General features: G+C 41.8%; 1 protein-coding gene and 1 long non-coding RNA gene across 2 annotated transcripts; both read left to right on the plus strand.

Annotated features, from left to right (window-relative positions):
* Positions 1 to 200: 200 nt before the first annotated feature.
* Positions 201 to 18544, plus strand: LOC121703916. Its single transcript, XR_006030185.1, has 3 exons — positions 201 to 287; positions 4804 to 4807; positions 18535 to 18544. It is a non-coding gene; the product is annotated as an uncharacterized LOC121703916 (long non-coding RNA).
* LOC121703885 (histidine-rich glycoprotein-like) lies at positions 16447 to 27262 on the plus strand. The gene is made up of 3 exons (XM_042084359.1): positions 16447 to 17848; positions 18001 to 18193; positions 26480 to 27262. Exon 1 carries the CDS (start codon positions 16458 to 16460, stop codon positions 17751 to 17753), a length of 1296 nt encoding a protein of 431 aa, XP_041940293.1. The 5' UTR covers positions 16447 to 16457; the 3' UTR covers positions 17754 to 17848; positions 18001 to 18193; positions 26480 to 27262.

The following is a 27262-nucleotide window of genomic DNA, read 5'->3' on the forward strand; positions in this document are numbered from 1 at the left end:
GGGTCTTAAGAAGTGAGTCAATTTGGCTGATTACGTTAACGCATTTCCAGGGCTTGTCAGCTCAAAAAAAAAAGCAGTGATTGCTAACGCATTCATTTTCAATGCCTAGCATGTTAGCTAACGTTGCATATGACAACAGCAAATAGCTAACGTTTACGTTAGCCTAACTTACTTATTGTTGACGTTGACCCGACACGTTCATAAGTTAGTCCATAGACTGATAAGGACGTCCATCAAACTAAAAGGGTTCGTTCTTCGATGTCTTCAAATTCGTTCGAAATCCGTGTGTATCCCATGGGCGTAGATTTAGGGTGGGACGCTAAGGACTATTATAATCAAAATTTTAAGATGACAAAATTGTCCCCACCAATATTTTAGCTAACTTATTTGTACTGCTGATCATTCCGACAGCCAGCACGACAATACAAGAAACGTCAGGGTTATCTGACACGCAGGCTACACGCATGGAGAATGCCAATGCACAGGTTACCCAGTGGCAGTCAAGCGAGCAGGTGTGTCAACGACAACGGTAAGTTACCAGGGCTGTCTGCCAATACATACCCCATAAAAGGCCAAAGTAAAACATTTTGATATTGACAGAGCTTTCAATTCGGCAGCCGTGGCCTACTGGTTAGCGCTTCGGACTTGTAACCGGAGGGTTGCTATGAATGTCGTTGAACACAGCTGTTCTCACATTAGCTGATTGCGATAAACATTAACCATTGTTGCCTAATTACCAATTATTCATAGTATCTACTTTTTTTTTAGTGTTTTTCACATAGTATTTTGCAGTATTTTTAAAATACAAAAAATACACACCAATAAAGTATTTTGATACAAAATACAGAGTCATTTCCTTCAACCCAATAAAATAAAAATAACAAAATACTATTTTGTATTTGAAATACATATTACATGTTTCAGAAATCTTGACATGTCTAAGTTTTGGGTTGCAATATACAGGTAGTGGGCTCTCTGTTAATTTTAATGAGTAGGCCTAAGCCTAAAGTTACAGCATTTCTATCACAATTGACCAGACTTTGACCTTTGGTCTGCTTTTAACAAAATTCTTGCTATGATTGTTCCTTGTATTGCATCATGAGCCATCACTGTGCCTATTGCATTCTACTGTTGTTAGCCTTAAGCCTAGCTCAGTCATTATGTTATACCACATCACCCTCCATTAGAAGTGCAATGAGCTGCATTGAGCATAATAAACTGCATTTAGAATTCCAAATTCATATTTCTAGATATTTTGGTGAAAGTAACTCAAAAGTAATACAATAGTAGTGTAATGCCTTACAATTCAGATACATATTATAATGTAACAAATTACTTTGAAAGTACAGTAATGAGTAATACATAATACGATTTTGAAGTAACTTGCCCAACACTGATGACAACCATCACTTTCTATGTATGTCTGTGTTTGTGTGTGTGTGTGTGTGTGTGTGTGTGTGTGTGGAGGGTCAATCAAATTCTATGATTGCCACTGATGTGAATGATCTCACAAATCACACAAACCAAATCAAGTTTTAAAAAATCGCAAAAGTATCGAAATTGAGATTCTTCACTTAGTATTGGTATTGAAACACTAATGTTGGTATTGTGACAACAGGAGTTGGGGATGTGTCCCCACCAAAGCTGAGACCAAACCTACGCCCTTGGTGTATCCTGTGTATCTTTCGCGCTGCTATCCTGTTGCCTCTTCCCTGCTGTTCCGGCAACAAGGTTTCACGCGAGATTTACGCCACATCCCAGAGAGTTGTGTTTTCCCAAGATGGCGCCCGTCTGTATATGTGAACGAGATGTGAACGGTACTGTTTTTCTTTTTAATAAACTGCCTGTAGACTTACACAGTTCTCAATGCTTCGGTTTACATGTAGATACCCTCATTATGCTACGGTGTAAGTGTGTTGCTATTAGGGCTGCACGATTATGGCCAAAATGATAATCACGATTATTTTGATCAATATTGAGATCACGATTATTTATCACGATTATTAATTAATTTTAGTGAGAAAAATATTTTTTCCCTAAACATATTGGACTTGCTATCTGGCTCACCCAAATTCTTCCCCTCACATTTACTCCCCTAAATTACTGCAAATATAGATTTGACTGCGACTTCCAAACTTCCAAACAACTTCCAAACAAATGTTTTGTGCGTGCTACTTTGTTAATATTTGGGAAAACGTTAACAGCCCACCGGGAATCCTCCCAACGCTCCCCATTAGCCACTTAAGCTCTGCTTCTTGTTCATGAGTTTACTGTAATCGTTTAGTCCAGGGGTGTCCAAACTTTTTGACTGAAGGGCCACATTGGGTTTTGAAAATTGGCCAGCGGGCCACACACAAATAATAATAATAATAATAATAATAATAATAATGTTTTGTATTATTTAAATGACAAAATAATTTTGTTGTAGAAAAATAATTTCTTAAGAAATACTGTTAATTTGATGCTGTTTAATTCATTTACAAATGGTGCACTGTCACTTTAAGACTCTTTGCCAGCTCCACTCAAATAGCCTATGGCTAGTGCTGTGCCTATGGCTGTGCCCTCTCACAGTTTAAAATTGGTCAGTAGTGGGAACTACTGTTGCCATCGCCCTCTCTCCCACGCTCAAATGCGTCCCCAATTAAATGGACTAGCATAACGATCTGCTGCAATGGAGATACTATGTATCTCGATGTGACAAGCTGTTTTGACATTGACATTGTAAACGTTCTCTAAGAAGAGTGTAAAGCAGTTTGTAGTAGCCTAAAGTTAACCACAACGTCGTCTATCGCTGGAAAAAAATAGCGAGCGGCCTATGATAAACTAATAAATGCTCGGCGGGCCGGATTAAAGTGCATGGCTGGCCGCAGTTTGGACACCCCTGGTTTAGTCATTCGTTGATATGTAAAACACTGACGTGTAGGCTACATTTTCATTATTGTTCACTCGTTTTGAGTAGGCTGTGTCTTGAAACGCATATGCATTGTAGGTTGCACATGAAGCTTATAAAATACATGAATAAAATTCACGGATCCCGTCGTTAGCTCAACTCTTATTACAGTAGGCTATAGGCTATCGGAGGAAGCAAACAAGGACTAAAAGTTAACGTGATAAAAAAAGGCATGTGTGGTTTACGTCATGTGTTTCACGGTATGAGTTGAGAGCCCTGCTTTGCTTATATTTTTGGTTAACTTAACTTGCCTGAAATCAGAAATATTTTTGAACAATGGATGATCCGCTTCGAGGGACAAGCTCTTGGCCTTCTGCTGTGCCACACATTTGATTTTTGATCGTCGTTTATTGTATAGTCTAACTAGCCTACTAATAGTTAACATAATGTCACTAGTCCACAGTGCAGGGAACAGCTGTCATTGGTAGGCTGCATGCAGGCACATGGTCAGACAGGTTTAAGGAGCGCTTGATTTGTTTTGTAGCGGAGCGTTCTATGGGTTGCCAGGTTGGTTCTATGGGTAGAGCACGCATTTGAAATATCGCTCGATCACGCAAATTTGATCGTGGGAAGCCAAAATCGTGATCGTGATTAAAATTCGATTAATTGTGCAGCCCTAGTTGCTATTTGGAGCCTTGGTAGCGATTTATTTTTACTCTAATCACAGCACAGCACCCAGAATGCATTGCAACACACCGTCATGAAGGGACTCATCGTTAGGTCAGCTTTAAATAGCATACAGAACTTATAGTAATTTAACGTTGTCTGTAAGCTCCACAGATCGTGGCAAGACAATTGAATTGATTGTGGACTTCTTGCCGGGCAATGATGACTTAACTTGAATAGTTGTGTTCCGTGGACGTGCTTAATATCTGTATGAATGTGTGTATCTCAATGTTGTAATATATAAAACTGTATACTAAGTATGAATCGAGCTTGCTGGGCATTGAACTGGGTTGAATGGATTGGGAAAATTTATTTTTTCATCTTTTTTTACATGACCTTTACACTTGGTGCTGGCAAGGCATTGAACTGGGATTCATTAAAGGATTCCAACGGTACCTCATTCATGAAAATCGGACATACGGGTCAAAAGTTACATGCACACACCTTCATATACACAGACAGCCCAGCCCAGCCCATTAGAGCTCTGCCAGATGGCTCAGAACTCTGCCAGGTGCAAGCTTAAAGCCTGTGTTGCAGGTTAACCACCACTGTTGACTAATGGGTACATAAAGCACTCAATATATGTATATCATTTTTAAAATGTCAATATATGTATATCATTTTTTAAATGGTGTTAAATGCCAGTTTTTGTTGTTTTTAGCATTAGCGGGGTTTTTTTGCAATTCGGTGATGATGTCACTTTGGGGACTACATGATCTGCGCTTCATTCATTTCAATGCATTTCAATGGACATCGCTTTCAACTTTCAACATAAAGTTTGTATATTTACACTTGGAATTTCGTCACAGCATTTATATCACAGCTACCCTATGATCTACCAATGGTAATAACGGTGCCTGATATCAATTTAGTAATTTTTCTGAATTTCGGGAGGTCTCGTTTTGGAGGGTATGTTTTACATTCATTCCTATGGGAAACGGTCGCGGTTACACTTTCAACATGAAGTTTGTATATTTACACTTCGAATTTCGTTACAGCATTTATATGACAACGACCCTATGGTCTAACAAAGATAACAATGTCTTCCAATTTAATGCTTTTAATGCAATTTTCTGAATTTGAGAGGCCTCGTTAGCCTAGAAATCTAGACGCACCCTAGCGGCGGCAAATTAATTTGCTCAGCCTGTACGTCTAGTATCGAACCATAGGGATTTCTATTGGCTTAGCACCGTGGATGTTCTCCAATCACAGCGCTCTATTTTGTTAGAGAGTCTTAAGGCGGGCCTAACAGGATAACGACAGTCCTGCGACTATGAACAACAAGGAAGGTGGCTATGGCGAACGAAGAGCGGTTGTTTGAATCGGCGTTGGCGTCAACTTTGGAGGAGTTGGACTTGTGCTTTTCTTTAAAAAGGTTGAGCAACACAATGCACTTAAGTCATTACTTTCGAAGAACGATGTATTTGCCATTTTGCCGACCGGATACGGATATGGTCGTAGCGCTGGCCTATTGCATGCCTAGGCAGTTTGAAAGACAATTCTCTGCCCGCCCCTTGGATTAAGCGAGGTGAATGGTTCGATGCCAGACTATACATCTCAATGATATAGGATGGCCCCGCCAGGCTAAGGCCTCGTTATGAGGCTACATAATGCACCTATTCAGTTCAATGCATTATGCTTATAACGTTACGACACTTTTTTTGTTACTGTCAGTGAACAGCACCGAGTGAAAGTCAACATTTTCTTTATATCTAGTGATAGTGATCATGTCGTTAGGCTACCGGGCAAACTTAGTCAGAAGATCAGAATATAAAGCATCATGATAGCTAGCTATGGGCTAACTTTTTAGTCCCACCTGTGAGCCACCCCAGTTGTTGCAAGCTTCTAGCCGCCGCCTATTAGGCTGGTCGTGTCTTCAGCATGAATATTTTCGATAACTACTGCTCGTGATTGATTGCCATTGCCAATCGTCAGGGTACGGCTTACCAAAGAGGGCGATAATATGGGCAAGTCGCACTTTTGCAGGTGCTTGTGTGGGCTGTGCCGTCCCGATGGAAACTGTGGTGGAGAGCTGCAGTAACTAGGGAAGCGAGTGCATTTTGGCCGCTGGTCGAGGAGCTCCCCCGTGACCAGCATACATGATCTATCTAGCTATCTATCTACCTATCTATATAGCCTATCTATTTATCTATAATCTGCGCTATCTACTGCTGAACAATCCCTTACTCGTCTCTCTTTACTCCTCTCTCGTTACTCTCAAGGGTCTCAAGGTGGGCTTTGGTCTGTAGCCTCCCCAAGGTGACGTAATGCAATGCATTGTGGGGGAAAGGAGAATCACTTCAAACGCTGTGAAATAGTACCTGCTTTTTCGTATTATATTCCGTTTTGTGATACCCAACAACATCAAATACAATGGATAACAGTTTAAATGTTTATTACCAACAAGCAAATTGTGCAAATTCGGAAAAACTAGAATTGCGGTTCCGAGGAACTGCAAGAGTGGGTTTGATCAGGGGCATGGAACTCTGCCTCATCCAAGGATTCCAACGGTACCTCATTTATGAAAATCGGACATACGGGTCAAAAGATACATGCACACACCTTCATATACACAGACAGCCCAGCCCAGCCCATTAGAGCTCTGCCAGATGGCTCAGAACTCTGCCAGGTGCAAGCTTAAACAATTAGAGCTGTGATGTCACAATCGGAATTAGAATCCTTGAACATTCTGCCATTCATTTCAATGGGGCCCAAAAACGCCGAAAAACGGGAATACCGCGAAAACGACAAGGGCCAGTGACACGAAAGTAACAAGCAAGTTACACCGGTTCAGGCCTGAATTTTTGGAGTTCGAACTGCGTCGATAGCTCAAACGGTCTAGGAGCAGTAGTTCGGCCAAAAAGTGGGTGAAAAGGAATAATAAATAAAGTAAACTTAAGAAGAACAATAGTGGGCTTGCAAAGCCATGCTGTGGGCTTGCTGGATCAAACCCACTAATAAATAAGAAAACTTAAGAAGAACTAGAATTGCGGTTCCGAGAAACTGCAAGAGTGGGTTTTATCAGTGGCATGGAACTCGGCCTCATCCAAGGATTCCAACGGTACCTCATTTATGAAAATCGGGCACACGGATCAAAAGTTATCTGCATTAACGCAACATCCAATAAGCTAAAACACATAAATAACATGGTTGCTATGCTGGTTGCTAGGGCAATCATGCTGGTTGCTATGGTGGTCACTAGGTTAGAAGGCCAGCGCCTCCTGAGAGGCCTGAAGGGTCGGTTCTGAGGTTGTTGGCTGCTGGAACCGAAAAATGGACTGCATTTTCTTAAAAGACAATGTGACTGAATGTGACTGAAGTGCGGGCAAAGTTTGCACAGAAATGTACGATTTTTCCCACCCTCATCGACCTTGTCATAAACCTTGTTTAAATGATCACACGACGCCTCCTTGCTGCTTTGTCGTCTACATTAGCCTTTCTCAAACTTCTTTGACCTGAGGCCCAGTCAAGGCATACTTTGGGGTCATAGGGCCCACCTACATGACTCCACCCCCTCCTCCCACCCCCCCATCAAATTGTAATGATATCACAATTATTATTATTTTTTTACTATATTGCTATACATGCACTTCAAAACAGTCAATGTTTAAAGTGCTAAGATTGTTCACAAAAGTTTGTGAAAGCATGCACATCAGAGTACTACTTTACTAATGTAAAATATAATTAGGCCTACACTAGTTTCATTGTTTTTGCATTGTTGCATGATGCTTGCATGAGAAATACTTCTCAAAACAACAGCAATTATATGGGTGCCGTTGTTTTGGGATGTTTCCCTCATGATACACTGATAGAGTATATATATGCTATTTAATTACATTTCATTTGAATGCCTGAATGTAAGAATTCAGGAAACACAATACCAGCTTTTAACATTTCTGTTGTTTACTAGTTTACTGGTTACCAGCTTTGCCATGCTGTGGGCTTGCTGGATCAAACCCACTAATAATAATAAGAAGAAGAAGAAAACTTAAGAAGAACAGTAGTGGGCTTGCTGGATCAAACCCACTAATAAGAAAACTTAAGAAGAACAATAGTGGGCTTGCTGGATCAAACCCACTAAATATAACAGGGAACATATTAGAATGTTGATCAAACTATAATAAGGAGAATAGCAATTCAATCAATAACCTAATAAAATAAGCAATGAAAATGAGGGAAAAAGCAATAATAAAACAATAATGTCCATTCAATCAATAATATATATATAAAAAAAACAATGACATGGTTAGACTATATTAAGAAGAATATCAATAATAAACAATAATGTCAAACTAGAAATGCAATTCCAAGGAATTACCAGTGCATGAAAATGCAAAAGTTGTGATGTAAAAGATCATGTATAGTTAAAATAGATAATACAGAGATGCTAGGATACGGTGATGCTAGGATAGACATGGTGGTTGCATAGCTTAATAAAAGTTGATAGTTTAAAATGGAAATGAAGCAGTCAAATAAAACAGATGTCTATAGCACTAGTTAAATATTTAAATATACCAAAAATACAAATTGGTACAACATTCTATGCTGTTTACACAGCGGCTGTCATAGCCTCACAGTTAGCTTACTGCCTCAACAAAATGGATATGGACGAATGGAATAGACCCACCAATGAGGACAGGCATCCAATTGCCTCTGCTTTTGAGTCAGTAAGAGCAGTGGGGGTTTTAGTCACAAGTCAGACGTAGGCTAGCGTACCCACAACAGGTTCTCACCAGGTTCGCAAGTCTCTGCAAATAGTTTCCACTACTACTTGAGCAAAACAAATGCAATCATCGATACTACTCAATCACAAAAAGAAACCTCTTACTCACACATGAGAAGTTCGCTCCCCCGAGTCCAATTCATCAACGATGCAACTGCATTTTCAAGTCGCGGTAATCCACAAGTTGTGCGAGAACATCCAAACACATTATTGTCTCTGATAGGCCTACAGGCTACATTACAGCGGCCCTTATTCTTGCACAAACACAAAAACAAACATCAAAAGAATTTGCGTAGGCATATTGAAATAAAGTGAACGTCCGCTAATGGATAAAACATCCACGAACAAATGCTAACCATTCTGATGACGTAGCGCCTGCATTTTTAAAACATGGCCGCGCCCTAGTGACGAAAGTTGTTATTGACATGTAATTTTCCAGTGAAACTACTTGAATTTCGGGTTTAATGAAAATCCATGTAACTCCAAAAATGAAAAAGCAACCAAAAAATGGCCACAGTTCTCACTGCTTCATTTCCACTTTAAAAGTAGACTGTTTAAAAGTTGAATGTAGATAGTTTAAAAGTTGTTGATAGACAGGTAGTTTAATAGATAGATAGTTTAATGATAAGTAGACCGTTTAAAAGTTGAATGTAAATAGTTTAAAAGTTGTTGACAGACTGAAAGTTTAATGAATGTTGATATTCAAATAGTTAGTGGCTGTGTAAAGGTAGATATTTGACGATAGAATAGTTGCATAGGCTACAATACAAGTAAATAGGTTAGACTCACCAATAGCAGGCCTAGGCTACAGCTGAGTGCAAAATCTCATCATCACTATGTCAATCCATTCATTTTGAAATGTTCTTGTAAGATCCTGCTCAAAAGCAAATTGCATATAGGGCCTGATAATATTGCAACATTGAACGTAGGCTATGTGATCGCTCGGAATGTTCTTTAAAGTACAGAACTAATTCTAACACATTTAGAAAGTGACTAGGGAGTCACGTGATCGGTTGGACAAGATGGCAGCTTAGTTTTGCACTCCTCAACCCTGAGTTATACATTTCGAAGTTAATTACCATTGCGAGAACTATTTTGATGTGATTTTGATTTTAATACTGCCTATTCAGCTAGGATGACTGATTCAAGCAAGAAAACGACGTCTTCTTCAAAACAGACTCGTGCAAATCGTACGGATGTCGAAGCCATAGCAGAGTTGGTTCTGGAAAAGCAACGTGGCTACCTCGAAACTCGCTTCAACCAGCTCGAGGAAATGGGTAAAGACACTGAGGGGAAGTTATGTGCTATCCAGACGGACCTAATGACTTTGAGAGAGAGTATTGGGACTGTGAATGTAGAGATTGGGAGGATACGGTCTAAGGTGAAGGACAACTCTGCAGTGCTAAGCAGCCACGAGTCGATGCTAGACCAAATGCAACTCAAGCTAGCTGATATGGAAGATCGTAGCAGGAGGTGCAATGTCCGCATTGTAGGCTTAGCTGAAGGAATAGAGGGGTCTAACGCTGTACAATTTCTCACAAACTCTTTGCCAGAGTGGTTCCCCTCCCTGGGAGATTGTCGAGGTGAAATAATGCGGGCACATCGCATTTATGGTGATAACAATAAGAACAGATCTGGTCCCCGCACTATGATTTTTAATGTCCTACGTTTCACCACCTGCCAGAGTATTCTTCGTGCAGTAAAGAAAAGCCCGGTCACGATAGAGGGTCGGAGGATTCGCTTTTCCCCCGACTACAGCGGCTTCACCCTCACACAGGCGTCAGGCTTTTTCACATGCTATGGACACTGCGAGGGCTAAAGGTGTTGAATGTTCCCTTCGCTACCCTGCCACACTGAGGGCTAAAGGTGTTGAATGTTCCCTTCGCTACCCTGCCACACTGAGGGCTAAAGGTGTTGAATGTTCCCTTCGCTACCCTGCCACACTGAGGGCTAAAGGTGTTGAATGTTCCCTTCGCTACCCTGCCACACTGAGGGTAAAAGCGGGCGGGCAGATGGAGTTTGTTAACTCTCTCCCGGATATCATCACACCCCCATCGGAGATGCTGAAGAGTTTGTTAACTCTCTCCCGGACATCATCACACCCCCATCGGCTGCTGTTGATGAAGAACTAGAAGATGGAGCTACAGGTCTAAAGGGCCAACTGATTTGAATAACTTGTCTGATTTACTTGGTTCTCTCGCTTTGGTCGTTTTTTCTTTTTTCACATTTCTAGTTTACAGCATTACATCATTTTGAACTTTTCAATCATATTTTTGGCTCGTGATTTGAGTCTGGTAGCTGCTAGCTGCTAAGTTAGTGTGTTGCATCTCAGTGCAAACATTTGCGTTGGATTTAACTATTTTTCATTTTGATCTCCTTTGGACTGTTTTTCTTTTTTACTCCTTTGGAGATTATTTGTCTTTATTGGACTACACTTGGACTTGATCGACTGCATGCACCACTGGACCGGAACTTCTGACAGTGTAACTATAGCTCCTGGTTCATATGATAACGTAACATATCTCTTGTTTAGCATCCTAGGCTAAGGTAGGTTAGCCTCGCTTCGGTTCTGTTTGCTGATGTTAGTTACGGGGTTGGGCTCTGGATTCTGCTGCCCCATATCCTACATGATCACGGATCTGCATAATGTTAATTTGTTTGCCCGCCAGTTTTATTTTGTATATGTTTTATGTACTCTGTTGCTGTCGTTGATGTTTGCCCCGTGTTTGTTTCGTCATTGTCCTTGTCTAAAGGGGGATTACGAGTTTGCTAGGCTATTGTGGAGGGTTGTGAGGGGTAGAGACGTACATGGGAGGGGAGGGAGACTGCCTGTGTATTTATGCAGAGGTAGGACTACTGAAAATGGTTGTTGCCAATGTCACCAGTTTTTTGTTATTTTCTTGTTTTCTTATGAGAAAGAGGCTATATGATAATGGGTGACCTATCTATCTTAGTTTGGAATTGTGGCGGTTTGAACGCTCCACATAAGCGAGCTAGTGTATTAACGTTGTTTCGTCGTAAGAAAATTGACCTTGTGCTTTTACAGGAAACTCACTTTTTAGAACAAGATTCCAAACGTCTCGCAAATAAATTCTATCATATTATTGCATCATCGTCTAACAACACGAAGACTAGGGGGGTGGTAGTGGTGGCTAGGCGTAGTCTTCCGATTAAAGTGCTAGACATTTGGGCAGACACGGCGGGTAGAATAGTGATTGCTAAAGTAGACTTATATGGAAAGAAAATTGCACTGACTTCTGTGTATGCTCCAAACAAATTTGATAAAGGTTTTTATGACCACTTGTTGCAAAAAATGTTGGAATTGACAGGTTATTATATTGTAGTTGGGACAGATATGAATGCTGTTTTTGACGCAAATACTGATCGTTCCAACCCTAATGCCTCTGGAGACCAAGTGCAGGCTACTGCTGCCCTGCAATCTTTGGTGGCAAATTTGAGTTTTATTGACATATGGCGATCTGTTAACCCTACTTTGAAAGACTATTCCTTTTTTTCACACATAAATCGTTTTCAAGAATTGATTTTCTTTTTTCTTCCCCGCAACTCTTTGAAAATATAAACTCTGCGGTGTTACTTCCTATTGCGCTGTCTGACCACAAAGGGGTTTTGCGTCATGCTACTCTTAGCAGCGTGACTAAGCGGGCCGCTAGGTGGCGCTATAACTCCTCATTATTGAGGAATGAAGAATATAAAGCACAATTTATTACTAAACTAGACGAATTTCTTTCTTTCAATGTTGGCTCAGTACAGGACCCTAGGATTTTATGGGATGCTGTGAAGGGATTTATTAGAAGTAATTCTATAAGATTTTGTTCCAATTTGCGGAAGGCGAAATCTACTAAATTGCAAACTTTAGAAGCAGAATTGTCTCGACTTAGTTTCATTTTGCAGAATAATTATTCTGAACATATAGAAGCCCAGCATGATATTACTAAGAAAGAAATCAATAATATTTTGAGACAGCAATCAGAATTCACAGGACACAGGACCAGGCAACGTTATTACTTTCATGGCTCTAGGCCCAGTCATTTATTGGCCATGAAAATCAGATCCAACGACCGTTTTGCGGACATTCCTGCTATTAGATTTGCAAGGGGAAACATTACAACAAATCCTAAACAAATTAATCAGGCATTTCAGGATTATTACTCCATTTTATATAAATCAGAGGTTCTACCAGATAAGACAAGTTGTGAGGACTTTCTCAGGCAGCTTGATTTGCCGCAATTAGCAATGGGAGATTGGCAATGGTAGTCTTGACCAACCCATAACGATAGAGGAATTGCGGGAATCAGTACTCTCCATGCAGACAAATAAATCTCCTGGCTTAGATGGAATACCTCCTGAGTTTTATTCGTCATTTTGGGAGAAATTAGGCCGTTTACTTCTAGAAATGATAACGGCTTCAATTGAAAAGAGTTCTTCAAGTTAATACAGCTCTTGTGTCCTTGCTGATGATTCAGGTCTTATATTCTAACCCCACAGCTCAGGTGCTAACTGGGCACTTATACTACCCCATTTCCTGTCTCCAGCTCAGGTGCTAACTGGGCACTTATACTACCCCATTTCCTGTCTCCAGGTCTTAATATATTCTAACCCCACAGCTCAGGTGCTAACTGGGCACTTATACTACCCCATTTCCTGTCTGCAGCTCAGGTGCTAACTGGGCACTTATATTCTACCCCATTTCCTGTCTCCAGGTCGTCTTGTCAGGGCTGCCCCTTGAGTCCGTCGCTTTTTGCACTGTCCCTTGAACCTCTAGCGCAGATGATCCGACAGTCCGCCAGCATTAGGCCCATTTCCATTCACAATACTACTCACAAAGTGGCATTATTTGCAGGTGATATACTAGTCTTTATGGAAAATCCAATGCAATCAATACCTAAACTATTATCCGTTTGTGAAGAGTTTGGTGCTCTTTCTGGATTTAGGATCAACTGGTCCAAATCAGCTCTTCTACCCCTTAACAATGCTGCGAGAGCAATGTCTTTTCCAGATGATATCCCTGTAGTCCAACACTTTCAATATCTTGGTGTTCAGATTGTCCCTTCTTTGAACCGCATCACATCCCACATTTTCTATGAGATATATAAGAAGGTTAAAACTGATATGGATAGATGGACCACTCTCCCTGCTTCTCTTCAGGCCCGAATTGCAATGGTTAAAATGAACATTTGAATTCATTCTGTTAGCTCTATGGTTCCCCTATGCCCTCCTGCTAACTATTGGAAGACACTCCACTCAGATATCTCCAAGTTTATTTGGAATAAAAAATGACCACGTCTTAAACTTTCCACTTTACACAGAAACAGGGAGGATGGTGGTTTAGCAGTTCCTAATTTTAAGTATTATTTTTGGTCATTTGTTCTTCGTCCACTTTTGGTTTGGCGTGATGCCAGTGCACCGGTATCTTGGCGTGATTTAGAGAACAATATAGTGAGACCATGGAGTCTGGAGGATATACTTTTTTCAAATGTATCTGACAAGCAAAGTCTTATGCGCTTTGGACCCATAGTTTCCAATGTTCTTAGGACATGGCGTCTAGTGGAATCTGAATGTAAGATATCCTGTAAATGGCACACATTTTCCCCTCTGTTTCACAACAAAGGGTTGTTGATTGGAGGGAGACCCATCTCCCCTCTTACTGGAGTAATACTGATACCCGTCATTTAAGAGACATTTTTAACGACACTGCTTTATGTTCCTTTCAAGATCTTAGAAACTCGTTCAATCTTCCAAGTTCCTCCTTCTTTTATTTGCAGATCAGGTCAGCCCTCAAAGCTTATGGTGTTCCTTGGCAACAACCCCTACCTGTTCACCCCCCATATAGACTGATTACACTACCTATACAGACTGATTACAGTACAAAGTGAAACTAAAGGTTTGGTGACATCTCTGTAGAAGTATATTTTAGAGTTTTCTTACTCAGACTTGCCTCTAGATAGAGTGTGGAGGACAGACTATCCAGCTTTGGATGCAGAATTTGACTAGGGGGATGTCTGGGTCAGTATTAAGGAGGCCTCTCGCAACCCTGATCACCAACAGATACATTTCAATTTTGTACACAGAACCTATCTAACCCCTCGGAAGCTTTATTACATGGGTGTGATAGACTCTCCCTTGTGCTCTTTTTGTTCACAAAGTTCACCTGGAACTTTCCTTCATATGATGTGGGATTGCCCTCCAGTTGCGCAGTTTTGGGCTGGTGTTGCAGCTACACTGTCTAACCTGATATCAGTGTTGTTACCAGTTAATGTGTCAGTTTTGATACTGAATGATCTGTCAGAACTTAATATTGATAAATTAAATAAGCGCATCGTGTTAGCTGGCCTGACAGCTGCTTAAAAGATGATTGTGCTACGATGGAAACCCCCTCAGGTGCTCAACATCAGACAGTGGATTCTCACTTTTCTAGATGTAGTGTATCTGGAACTGTCAACAGCTCGGGTCCATGGAGCCACTGAGAAGACCTTAAATAACTGGCAGCTGACTCTCTAAAGGAGTTACTTGGGTGATCTACCAGTGCCATTTATCATTTCATCCCAGTTTCTATGAACTTTTTCCCCCCTGTTGTTTGTGTGTCTGTGTCCTTGTCTCAGTGTGTTTTGTTGTTGTTTGTCTACGTCCCCTTGGCATGACTGGGCGGGCGTGCGTGGGGCGGCCATTTTTCTTTTCCTTCCTGTATGTTGTTTTTAGGGTGGGGGTGGGGGTTGGGCTTTGTTTGGTTTGTGTGGGTGGGGGTTGGGCTTTGTTTGGTTTGTGTGGGTGGGGGTGGGGCTTTGTTTGGTTTGTGTGGGTGGGGGTTGGGCTTTGTTTGGTTTGTGTGGGTGGGGGGTGGGGGAGGTTGCTTACTTGTATTCAGTTTGATATTACATTGTGATATTGTGTATGTTTCTGAGTGTGTGATTTGTCCATACAATTCTCAATAAACATTTGATCACAAAAAAAAAAAAAAGTGACTAGGCAGAGGCACCAAATGTGATGGAAAGTTTAAGAGCGAACAGGACACTCTGCATGGCTTTTAGTATTCTGTGCTGCTCTGACAGTCCACTTTTATTGCCTGTTAGTCTACTGTTTTTGAGTTTGGACATGTACTGTTTTGCAGTGACTAATAAGTGACAGTGTAATACATTGCCCACTATGAACCAGTGACAATGACTTAAAGACAAACAATTCAAATGGATGACTTATTTAGAAATTTAAACTAGGTAGCATTTTAACCTTTTAAGTTATTTAAGCACAACTAACTTCTCAAACAGTGTTGCAGTCAGACAACGGCTATGGGCCCTTTTAATCAGTCCAGCAAAGGAAAATAAACTGGAGCAGCAACACACCAACAGTCCTCCAACTCCAGTTCCTCAATGTAGGTGGAATGGTCAATTCATGAACTTCATCATGATGTTTTGCACTGATGACACTAAACACTTTGGCACTTTCCAGGAGCCAAAAATGCTTTGAAAAACTTCCTTGAACTTGTCATCACTGATGCATGCCATTACATTTGTTTATGTTTATGTTAATATTTAAATTTCTATCAGTCACTTTTGTTCAACCAAATAACCAAAATAAAACATGTAAAAAACAGGTAATTCACCCCTCCCTTCAGTTTTCCCTGAGATCCTCCACAGTGTGTTGTGTGTTTGTGACACGAGACATACAAAACACAGAGACGCCGTTTAGTCACTTCAGGAGAAACAGCAGGAGCTCAAGCACCAGGAGTCACACACACCCCCTTGGCACCTAAACAACACACACCTGAGCTGCTTTTAACAACACGGCACATGGCCTACATCTCATGTGTGGACCATTTACGATTGTGGATTAAGGATTGAGGATATTGCATGTCCCAAGGACACCAGTCGGTAATATGTAGCCAGGTCACAGTATATACAGTATCTCTGAGAGCTACAGCAATAAGAATCAGTACACCAGAAGAAGACAGAAGAATTGTCCAGTTTCATCATGAAGACCTGTGGAGCTCTGCTGTGCTGCTGTGCTGCTGTGCTGCTGTTTGACTGAGACACAGCTGAGAGGAGAGACCATCAGTGATGATGACATCACTCACCACGGCCACTATGGTGAAGCAGAGTGAACAGAATGAGCCACAGCCTGCACCCAGCAAAGCTGCCAGCCGGACATCCACACATGAGCCACAGCCTGCACCCAGCAAAGCTGCCAGCCGGACATCCACACATGAGCCACAGCCTGCACCCAGCAAAGCTGCCAGCCGGACATCCACACATGAGCCACAGCCTGCACCCAGCAAAGCTGCCAGCCCGACATCCACACATGAGCCACAGCCTGCACCCAGCAAAGCTGCCAGCCGGACATCCACACATGAGCCACAGCCTGCACCCAGCAAAGCTGCCAGCCGGACATCCACACATGAGCCACAGCCTGCACCCAGCAAAGCTGCCAGCCGGACATCCACACATGAGCCACAGCCTGCACCCAGCAAAGCTGCCAGCCGGACATCCACACATGAGCCACAGCCTGCACCCAGCAAAGCTGCCAGCCGGACATCCACACATGAGCCACAGCCTGCACCCAGCAAAGCTGCCAGCCGGACATCCACACATGAGCCACAGCCTGCACCCAGCAAAGCTGCCAGCCGGACATCCACACATGAGCCACAGCCTGCACCCAGCAAAGCTGCCAGCCGGACATCCACACATGAGCCACAGCCTGCACCCAGCAAAGCTGCCAGCCGGACATCCACACATGAGCCACAGCCTGCACCCAGCAAAGCTGCCAGCCGGACATCCACACATGAGCCACAGCCTGCACCCAGCAAAGCTGCCAGCCGGACATCCACACATGAGCCACAGCCTGCACCCAGCAAAGCTGCCAGCCGGACATCCACACATGAGCCACAGCCTGCACCCAGCAAAGCTGCCAGCCGGACATCCACACATGAGCCACAGCCTGCACCCAGCAAAGCTGCCAGCCGGACATCCACACATGAGCCACAGCCTGCACCCAGCAAAGCTGCCAGCCCGACATCCACACATGAGCCACAGCCTGCACCCAGCAAAGCTGCCAGCCGGACATCCACACATGAGCCACAGCCTGCACCCAGCAAAGCTGCCAGCCGGACATCCACACATGAGCCACAGCCTGCACCCAGCAAAGCTGCCAGCCGGACATCCACACATGAGCCACAGCCTGCACCCAGCAAAGCTGCCAGCCCGACATCCACACATGAGCCACAGCCTGCACCCAGCAAAGCTGCCAGCCCGACATCCACACATGAGCCACAGCCTGCACCCAACAAAGCTGCCAGCCCGACATCCACACTGTGCTGAGAGAGATGAGTGCTCTGGTGGCGGAGCAGAGAGTGGAGCTCAGATACACCAAGACACAAATGAAGGCCATGGAGACCAGACTGAGTGACAGACTGAGTGCCAGTGAGAAGACAGTGGAGGCCATGGAGATCAGACTGAGAGCCAGTGAGAGTCTGGTGGAACGACTAAAGACTGAAAATAAGGGTAAAGGAAAATTAATTCAAATCTTAATGTTCTTTTTTTGTGTTATCATGTGATTCAACTTTTTATGTTTTGGTTTGGTCATTCATTTATCACTCTCTCTCTCTGTCTCTCTCTGTATGCGTGTGTGTGTGTGTGTGTGTGTGTGTTCTCAGCTCAGTACATGAATCTGAACCTCACAGGGAGTCAGGTGGAGGAGCTGAGGAGGGAGAGAGAGGAGAGGAGGGTCTTTCTCTGCCTCACTGCTAGCATCTGGTAGAGGAGATACGGGACCTTTTTCAGTAGCAACTCCTGTGGTCTACAGACACATTTTCACTAACGTTGGAAATGCCTACAACCCAAACACAGGTATTACAGTAGTTGTATATTCCTTCCAATGTGTATGGTATATCTTTGGTGTATTCATAAAATGAGTTGTAGTCCTTGACAAAGTTATAAATATTGATTTGACAATTATGATGAACATAAGACTCTCCGTTGTTTATGAACATACAATAAGGCAGTGTTTCCCAAAGACTGGGTCGCGACCCACAGGTGGGTCGCAGGAGATTTTATTTGGGTCGCCAGCACAATTTATGTTGTCTAATAAATTAAATATTGGTGGTTGCATGCATGTTGCATGTTAGATCTGAAGTCAAATGGGTCGCGATGGTCTGTCATTTTTAAAAAGTGGGTCCCCAGAAAAAAAGTTTGGGAAACACTGCAATAAGGCATCACCGTCTGACATTTATCTGGTTTTACTTCCAAGCCAATATTTCACTTCACTTGTGGTGTCTCTTTTTTCATCAATACACTGCAGGGAACCTAAACCTAAACTGCAGAATTAAAAGACAACAATAATGAGATACACCTGCATATACATCTGCTAATATTAGCAGAAATTTGACATGTTTATTTAAAAAAACAAAAAGGCGATACTTACATGGAAGTGCTGGGTATATGTGCTGTTAACATCTATGTGGGTGGGGTATGTGGTGGCAGGGTGGTGGGTGAAGAACCGTAACTGTGTGTATCTATGTATTTCATGTCTGTGAGGCTTGTATGGTATGTGAAAACAAATTTCCTATGTAAGGACAAATAAACTAACTAACTAACTAGTTGTAGATGTCCAGAAATTACTGGGCAAGTACAGGGTTCTCCGCATAAAAAAAAATAATGAAGAGGAACTAAAGGATATAATTAGGCAAGATCTTACAAATATTGCACAACGTTTTTTGAAAAACATTCAGAATACAAAGGGTTTTTTTTTTATGTAAGTATGGGTTACTTAAACTTAGTTATGGTTATGATGTTAGAACCAAGTGGTTAATGATTGGATAATACAATAATTAAAAATATATATATTTATATAAACATAAGCATGCTTTCCCCCCCCATGGGGGGCGGTAACCTTTTCTGAACGTCTTAACCGACTGTATGCATTTGGATTTTGATCAGTTTTTGGTTTTGCTTTTGAGTGTTATGATGTAAATATTTGCACATAATTTTAGAAAAGACAAAAAAAAAAAGAAAAAAAGAAAAAAAATAACACTTTTTTGAAATCACTTGGCCATCTCCGCCACTGTCCTTCCTGTTACAGTCGTAGTCATGAAAATGTGCACAGAATCCATCCAATATTTGGTACTCCTTATTGTGAGGTTGGTAAAGATATACCCATAACTGTGGTATGACCACTGCATGAATGCAAACAGGTAAACCCACTTACCAACCCTGCCCTCACTCATATTCAGGGGCGGACTGGGACCAAAAATCGGCCCTGGCATATTTGGCCCAAGCGGCCCTCAAATCAGTCGGGCACACCTAATTAAATACAAAATCTTTGCATTACCTTTAAATATGCATATATTTTCAACTGTCATGGAGCACTGGAAGTGATGTAGGCCTCATTGGTTATCTCTCTGACTGATTAGAGGTAGGCATGGAGCATATGATCTCCATATTCAAGTAGCCTAACAAGCAATTATTAAAGAAGAGTTTCTGCTTGAATTCAAAGTATCATTTCAAATTATTCAATTGGCTACAATTGACAGCAGCACCAAAAATTACTGAAGCATATGTGTAAAGAGTTAAATTACCCAGATTGTCTTAGATATTAATGTAATTAATACCAGTTATCACTGTAGGACAACTGAAACAACACAAAATAAACAGGGCTGTTGCTGGAAATATTGTATTCCTGTAGGCTATACTACATGTACCTACCTACATTGCTGGTACATTTTGGAACAGTACAGCTACATGAACTAATTATCTTGAGTGTCTTCCAGTAGCCTATCGTATAGGTTATATATAAGCTACTGTAGCTTAGTTGGCTTGTGCATGACGTGACCTTTTGTAACCTACATTTCCGTCAGTCTACAGTCTTTTAGCCCATCTTTACCATGATAACCCTTCCAAGATAGAACCCTTCTCTACTTTGAGAGACCAACTGAACCACCACTCATGCCATCGATGTTGAATTTTGGGCGTCTGACGGAAACTGATCAATCTGACCAACAATTAACGTCGATTTGACACTATTTTGCTGTCCGGGTTTGCAAATCATTCATTTAGAAAATTTAAGTTGCGCTATTTGTTATTATAATCACAGCACGGCCATGTTATCATTAGGCTACCATATCATTACATTATCGCAATTAATAAGTCATCATAGTCAGCATGGCATGTCACAGCCTACCTGCTCCACCACTGAGTTCTTATCATGTAGCCTCAACTAGGCTCGCACTCTCCACCTGCTCACTGTCCCTTGCTCTGTATGCTTGCTTACATCCTCGTTCAAACTCAGCGAACTTCAACATGTTGGTGACATATGCTAGCCTACTTGCAATATTGTATTTCTGAAGCTTCTACATTGGTGGTAATTTTGCACAATTGTCACTACCGGCACCCGTCACAATTTCGTGTAGGCAACTTCGATTAACTTTTGATGCGCTCACAGAATCCTGGCTCTGAGCCAAAATGGGAGGGGTGGGGCCTGACGTGAGCTGTTATTGGATCAGTCCAGTGTCAATATTGAAATGTAACCAATGGGTCGCTGATTGCCCTTCCTTTTAGGCCGATCGCTGGCCAAAATTATTCAATTATATATATAGCCTTTTCTATCGGCCCAAAAGGTGCGTCGGCCCACCGGGAAAATGCCCGGAATGCCAGATGGCCAGTCCGCCCATGCTCATATTCCTTAAAAAATGATACTTTTGTGTTACTTTATGTTAAGGTATACATATTCATGACTACTCCTAAATAAGATGAATTTTGTGTGACTATATTAAGGTCAACATTTTCATGATCTCGTAATTTTGCAATGAACTCATAATTAGAGAAGATGGTGCTGAACGTTGTTGAAGTAATTATTTATAAAAGTGTGTCACAACATGACTTATCCAAGTCAGTTTAGTAGCTTTAACATTTCTACACTAATTCTACATTGCTATGATTTTATGTTCCGATGTTTTCTAAACTTACTGCATGCTTTGGAAACACTTTCTTGAATGTGAATGGATAGATATTTTATGATTGTTTTATTATTGTTGGCTTCTGGTGGTAGTTTACTAATTCACTAAAGAAAACCTTTATTGTTATATAATAATGTTGAAAAAGAAAAGGTGAAGGCAATGACGGGATGGGGTTTACGGTGGAGAAAGCTCATATTGCTGTATCAGAAGATAAGGAGGACATGAGAGTGACTTGATCTAGGCTACATGTTGTAGTTCAATCTAGTCAGCAAGTTGAGCTCAGTGATTCTATGCTTTTGTAAGTGTAGTAAATTCCAGAGTGTATGTATTTTAACATTCCAGAGTACATGCATTTTAACATACATTTAACATACATTTTAATCATCACCCTAGCCTTTGATCATGCCAAACCCTTTGTCGACCAAACTGCTCTTGTGACCTTTGTCAATCAAATGCTCACCATGACCCATTGTTACTAGACGATCATGAGAACCACATGGGGACACATGACGACAATTAATCATTTGATGATGAGTCCTTTCCTCTTGACACAATCAAAGAAGGTGGGCTACGCTTTAAATGCAGAGGGAAGACACTGCTCTAGAGGTTCAGTTGGCCACCGCCATAAGCGGTGAGCTGTGCTGGCCTCTGAGCTCGTAGTTCTAACACCATTGTTAACCAATAAATGTTTCACCATGTTTTCAGTTTTCAAACCTGCCTCTGTCTGCTTGCACTCAAATTTTCTTACAACATGAGAATTAAGGCACACCATTTATTATAGTTAGTATTTCCTAGGCAGACCTTAAAAAATATGATAGCTATGTAAATAATCAGGAAAAATATGATAGATGTAAATAATCAGGAAAAATATGATAGCTATGTAAATAATCAGGAATTTCTCACAGAATGTCTCACTGTAGCTGGAGTTAATTTTCCTTTGTTTACGCCATATTGACAGGTGCTTTAGCCTATGAAATCTAGACGCACCCTAGCGGCGGCAAATTAATTTGCTCAGCCTGTACGTCTAGTAGCAAACCATAGGGATTTCTATTGGTTGACGCCGTGGACGTCATCCAATCACAGCGCTCTATTTTGTTAGAGAGTCTTAAGGCGGGCTTAACAGTCCTGCGACGGTGAACAACAAGGAAGGTGGCTATGGCGAACGAAGAGCAGTTGTTTGAATCGGTGTTGGCGTCAACTTTGGAGGAGTTGGACTTGTGCTTTTCTTTGAAAGTTGAGCAACACAATGCACTTAAGTCATTCCTTTTGAAGAAGGATGTATTTGCCGTTTTGCCGACCGGATACGGTAAAAGTTTGATATCAACTCGCTCTGCTTTGTTCTGATTGGTCATAGCGCTGGCCTATTGCATGCCTAGGCAGTTTGGAAGACAATTCTCTGCCCGCCCCTTGGATTAAGCGAGGTGAATGGGTCGATTCCAGACTATACATTTCAATGATATAGGATGGCCCGCCAGGCTACAGGTGCTTAGTCACAGGCTGTAATTTAAACCCAGTTTCCAAAACTCTTTCTCATCCCTCTCTCATTGCAATTTCTTGCCAGCAGCCATACCAATGGATATCTTGTCTCTGCTGAATTACTGAAGCTACAGTGGGTCCCCGTTAAGTTTGGACGGGTTCCTTCATGAATCACGCACCCCATTTTCTCAGCAGAAATGGCACAAACTGCAGTTGACACAAACAACCACAAGGTGTCACTTGGGTGCCACTACTATTTTTGATGCGACTGACTTACTGCTTCCATGATGCAGCGGGGGCACGGGAACTTAAATTGATCACGGTAGTTTAAGCTGACACTTGACAAAACATTCTAATATGAAAATGTAGATGCAATTGTTGTAAAATGGTGCAGCTCCTTTAAGAAAGCACCGTGTGCAGGGATGGAGAGAGAGAAAGCGAGAGGGGATAGGCCTATGTGTGTTAGAACTTAGCGTGTGGAAAAAGTACGTGCTGTTGAGACTGGAGCGAGTCATATTCAAAATAATGCAAAAAAAAGCAATTATCCTCATTCATTGCAACCAAAGCATGCCTGCTTGCCGACGTTTAAACGAAAAATATATCAAAGCACCTTTTGCGTTTGAATGTAGCACGAAAAAATGTTTAAACAGCTGGACAAATGATTTAGCTAATTGATTATATAACCTGTACACCAGCAATTGTTGAACATTTACCTGTACAAGTACATTGACAGTAGCCCAGCCTAACAGCATGTTGTAGGCCTACTGTAGAAATTTCACTTAAATTGCAATCGCAACATGCCTGCTTGCCAACGTTCAAACGACAACAAAAAAGATAATAAAACAACAAGAGGGTTGAGTCTGAATGACACTGAGTTTTTGTAGTTAATAAATATTTTCGTATAAAAAAATGGTCATTCTTCAATCTCCTTCACTGACGCCTATGGAAAAGGCTTAACGTCCCAAAACAACGATCAATGATCATCAAATTTCTCTCTCACATTGCTCCTCATAACCATCTATAAAAAAGTGTTTTTTCTTTTCTTTTTAAGCACACCCGAATCCCAGGACATAACGCACTGGACCTTATAATAGGCTCGAGATATAATTCCAAAGGGGGCAGATAGGGGCCACTGCACTTAAAACTTAAAAAGATGAAGCTTTCCGAAATTTGAAATTGCGATCAGTGACTGGCATCTGGGGTCACGTCTTTTTTGACTAACGCTCCCAAAACTCCTCCGGTAGCCCCTTAATTAAATAAATAACGAACTGTCCCTAATTGATTAATAGCCTAGGCCTACACCAGCAATTGTTGAACATTGACCTGTACAGGACATTGACAGTAGCCCAGCCTAACAAGCAAATGTTGCAAAATACATCAAAAGACGCAATTAATCAGAAATAAATAATGTAATCTGCATCGCTTTATTTAACAAACTGCAAGCAACAAGAGCATTGAGTTCGCTGTAAGGCCAAACCCAAGAGCAAAGCCTATCTGTTAAGGCAGTCGATAGGCTATATAACGAGCTGTGTGCCTGGAAAGATGATAGATGACGGCTCTGGTCATCCCATACCCTCCCCCCACTTCCTGTAGCCTACCATTATGAAGGCCTGTAGCCTAAAACGACTCGTTGCCGTTTTGTGACATTAAGCTTTTTCACGTTAAGCCCCCCTCCCCCATCCCCTTCTTTCACAAGCAGTGGGGGAGCGCGGGGCACAAAGTAACACTTTTTGGTAGACAAAGGAGGGTTCTCCGCGCTTCTGTCGTTTGGCCACAATCCGGTGCAACCAGGCCAGGACAGATATTTTAGAGAGGAGAGACGCCGGTGCAGCTCAGATGTCTTCTTAATTTTCTTTATTCTTCAGTAAAAGGTGCAGAACATTATTAAACTTTGACTAACATTTCGATGTGTCGATGTTTTTGACTAATGAACATCGTAACGTTAGTCAAAGTTTAATAATGTTCTGCACCTTTTACTAAAGAATAAAGAAAATTAAGAAGACATCTGAGCTGCACCGGCGTCTCTCCTTCTCTCTAACACTTTTTGGCTTTGGCTAAATATTTCTAAAATCATTTGAGTTTCACTAGTCACATGTTTTAACAAGCAACACTTGTTATTGAACTAATAACAGACAATTTGACTTTATTTTCCATACGGAGAAATAACATATGCAGAGTCTAACCAAGGTCAATCTTGCCAAAAAAGCCCTAAAACCTGAAAACACACGAGGCAAAAGTGCAAAACATCACAAAACTAACTAAACTAACACGCGCATATTTTTGTATTGCAATCATTGTAGCCTACAGTTGTAACAGCGCGTAACAGTCGTTTTACTCCCCGGATGCGCTCATTATAAAGAACGTTTAACGTGTCCCAAAAACAGCTATCAATTAATCACCAAACATCTTATAAACAAGTATTGCCAGGAGCAACACCTTGCAAAAAATGATAACAATAGGCCTAGGCCTTTATATGGCTCTGCTCCTGCCTAGATTCGAACTCAGAACTGCCTGAAAGTTGCAGACCTGTTCTGGAAATACGTGCATTAACCCACTCGACCGTCAGACAACGCTATCTGCTTCGAGTAGGCCTATTGGGTAGGACTGTAGCCTACACTGGTTGCTGTGGCACAGTCTTGAGTGACCGAATTAGTTTTTCTTTGTCATATGAATGCTGTCATTTTGTTAACATTACTGTTAAGGAGATGCTGTAGGCAAAGTTTATATTTCAACCTCGTTAGTGTAGTAAAAAAAATCAGAACTTCTTCCAGAACTTTCTGGGCAGCATATTTATGTTCTGTTAGCAAGCAAACTTCTCATGACTACCGACAAAGTAGCCTACTGCCAGCTGACGAAGCTCTCATTTTAAAACATTACTGAGAGACAGGCACTGTACAATCAAGAAATCTTGCCACTGAATCCAAAACTATGTTTAACATTATGTACAAGGCTTAGGCTACAGTGGACTAGCATGTTGCAGGGGCTGCTAAAAACACAGAGAAACGCACTGAAAACTCGGCCAATCACAGCCCTTGCTGTCGAATGCGCCGTCTGGTTCGACCGTGGAACTCCACAGCGGACTATGCTGCCCCCAAGCTGCTGTAGTTGTACTTACATTTCACCATTCACCATGATCGTGAATGAAGTGTCAATTTTTAACTGGGACCCACTGTAAGCAGGTGTGGGCTTGGTGGTTAGTACTTGGATAGAAGACCTCCTTGGAAAATGAAGTTGCTGTTGGAAGAGGTGTTGGTGGGTGGCCAGTAGGTGGCACTCCTCCCACTGACACCGTACTGCTGGAGTACCATCTTTTGGATGATACGTTAAACCTGCTGACTCATTGTGGTCGTTAAAGATCCCATGGCACTAATAGTAAAAGAGTAGGGGGTTAAATTCCCAACCTGCCCCCCTAATCATCCCCCCGTGTGATTGGCTCATTCAATCTGGCCCCCTAATCATCCCCCCGTGTGATTGGCTCATTCAATCTGGCCCCCTAATCATCCCCCAGTGTAATTGGCTCATTCAATCTGCCCCCCTAATCATCCCCCCGTGTGATTGGCTCATTCACTCCCCCACTCTGATGTGTGGTGAGTGTTCTGGCGCATAGTGGGAGCCACACATTGGTGGTGAATAATGAGGTTCCCTCTTCACTGTGAAGCACTTTGAGTGTCGATATTAATGTCATTTGTTTTTTGTTCTGTTACAGGTGTTTTCACAGCTCCAGTCAGAGGGGTTTACCACTTTGTTTTGTTTGTATATGGTCAAGGTCATGTATCTAGACCTACAGCAGTTTCTCTTCATAAAAATGGAGAGCATGTTGTCCTTGCCTACAGTCATCATACAATCGGCGGTGAAAAAGGATCAAATGGAGCCTCTCTGCTGCTGGAGGTGGGAGATGTGGTCTATGTGATGTGGCCCACGATTGGGTGCACGATAGTCAGGACCATCACACCACCTTCTCTGGCCACCTGCTCTTCCCCATGTCCAGAGTCCAGAGTGGAATCACATCAGGAATGTAATATTCAATAAGATCCACATTACCTACACCGACAGAAAGGTCGGGCATATATTTAGGGCATGGGCAATTACATTTGAATGTTGTTTTAGAGTTACAACTTTTGTAATACTATTGTTTGTTTTATTCTAACAAGAAGGTGTGTGTGATCCTTGTGAGATTGTAATATACTTACTGAGAGAGGAACATGGAATGTGGAATGCACATATAGATGCAGAAATGTCAATGCTATGTAATCAACTCATTTTATTAAGATAGTTTTATTTTGTTTTTACATTTTTTTGTTTTCTGATAAATAATCTTCCAATGTTTATCATGTTTGGTGTGTGAGTCTATGACAGTAGCAGGTGGAAGACTGTTCTTAGTTATGGTATGAGGAGTATCCACAATGAAGTCGTGTGTGGTCAATCATGGAGCAATGGCTTCACACTGCTTCACCTCTCCACAACTGGATGATGCATTATCAGGACGAGA

Source organism: Alosa sapidissima, chromosome 2, assembly GCF_018492685.1.
Source record: "Alosa sapidissima isolate fAloSap1 chromosome 2, fAloSap1.pri, whole genome shotgun sequence".
In the NCBI taxonomy this organism is placed as follows: domain Eukaryota; kingdom Metazoa; phylum Chordata; class Actinopteri; order Clupeiformes; family Clupeidae; genus Alosa; species Alosa sapidissima.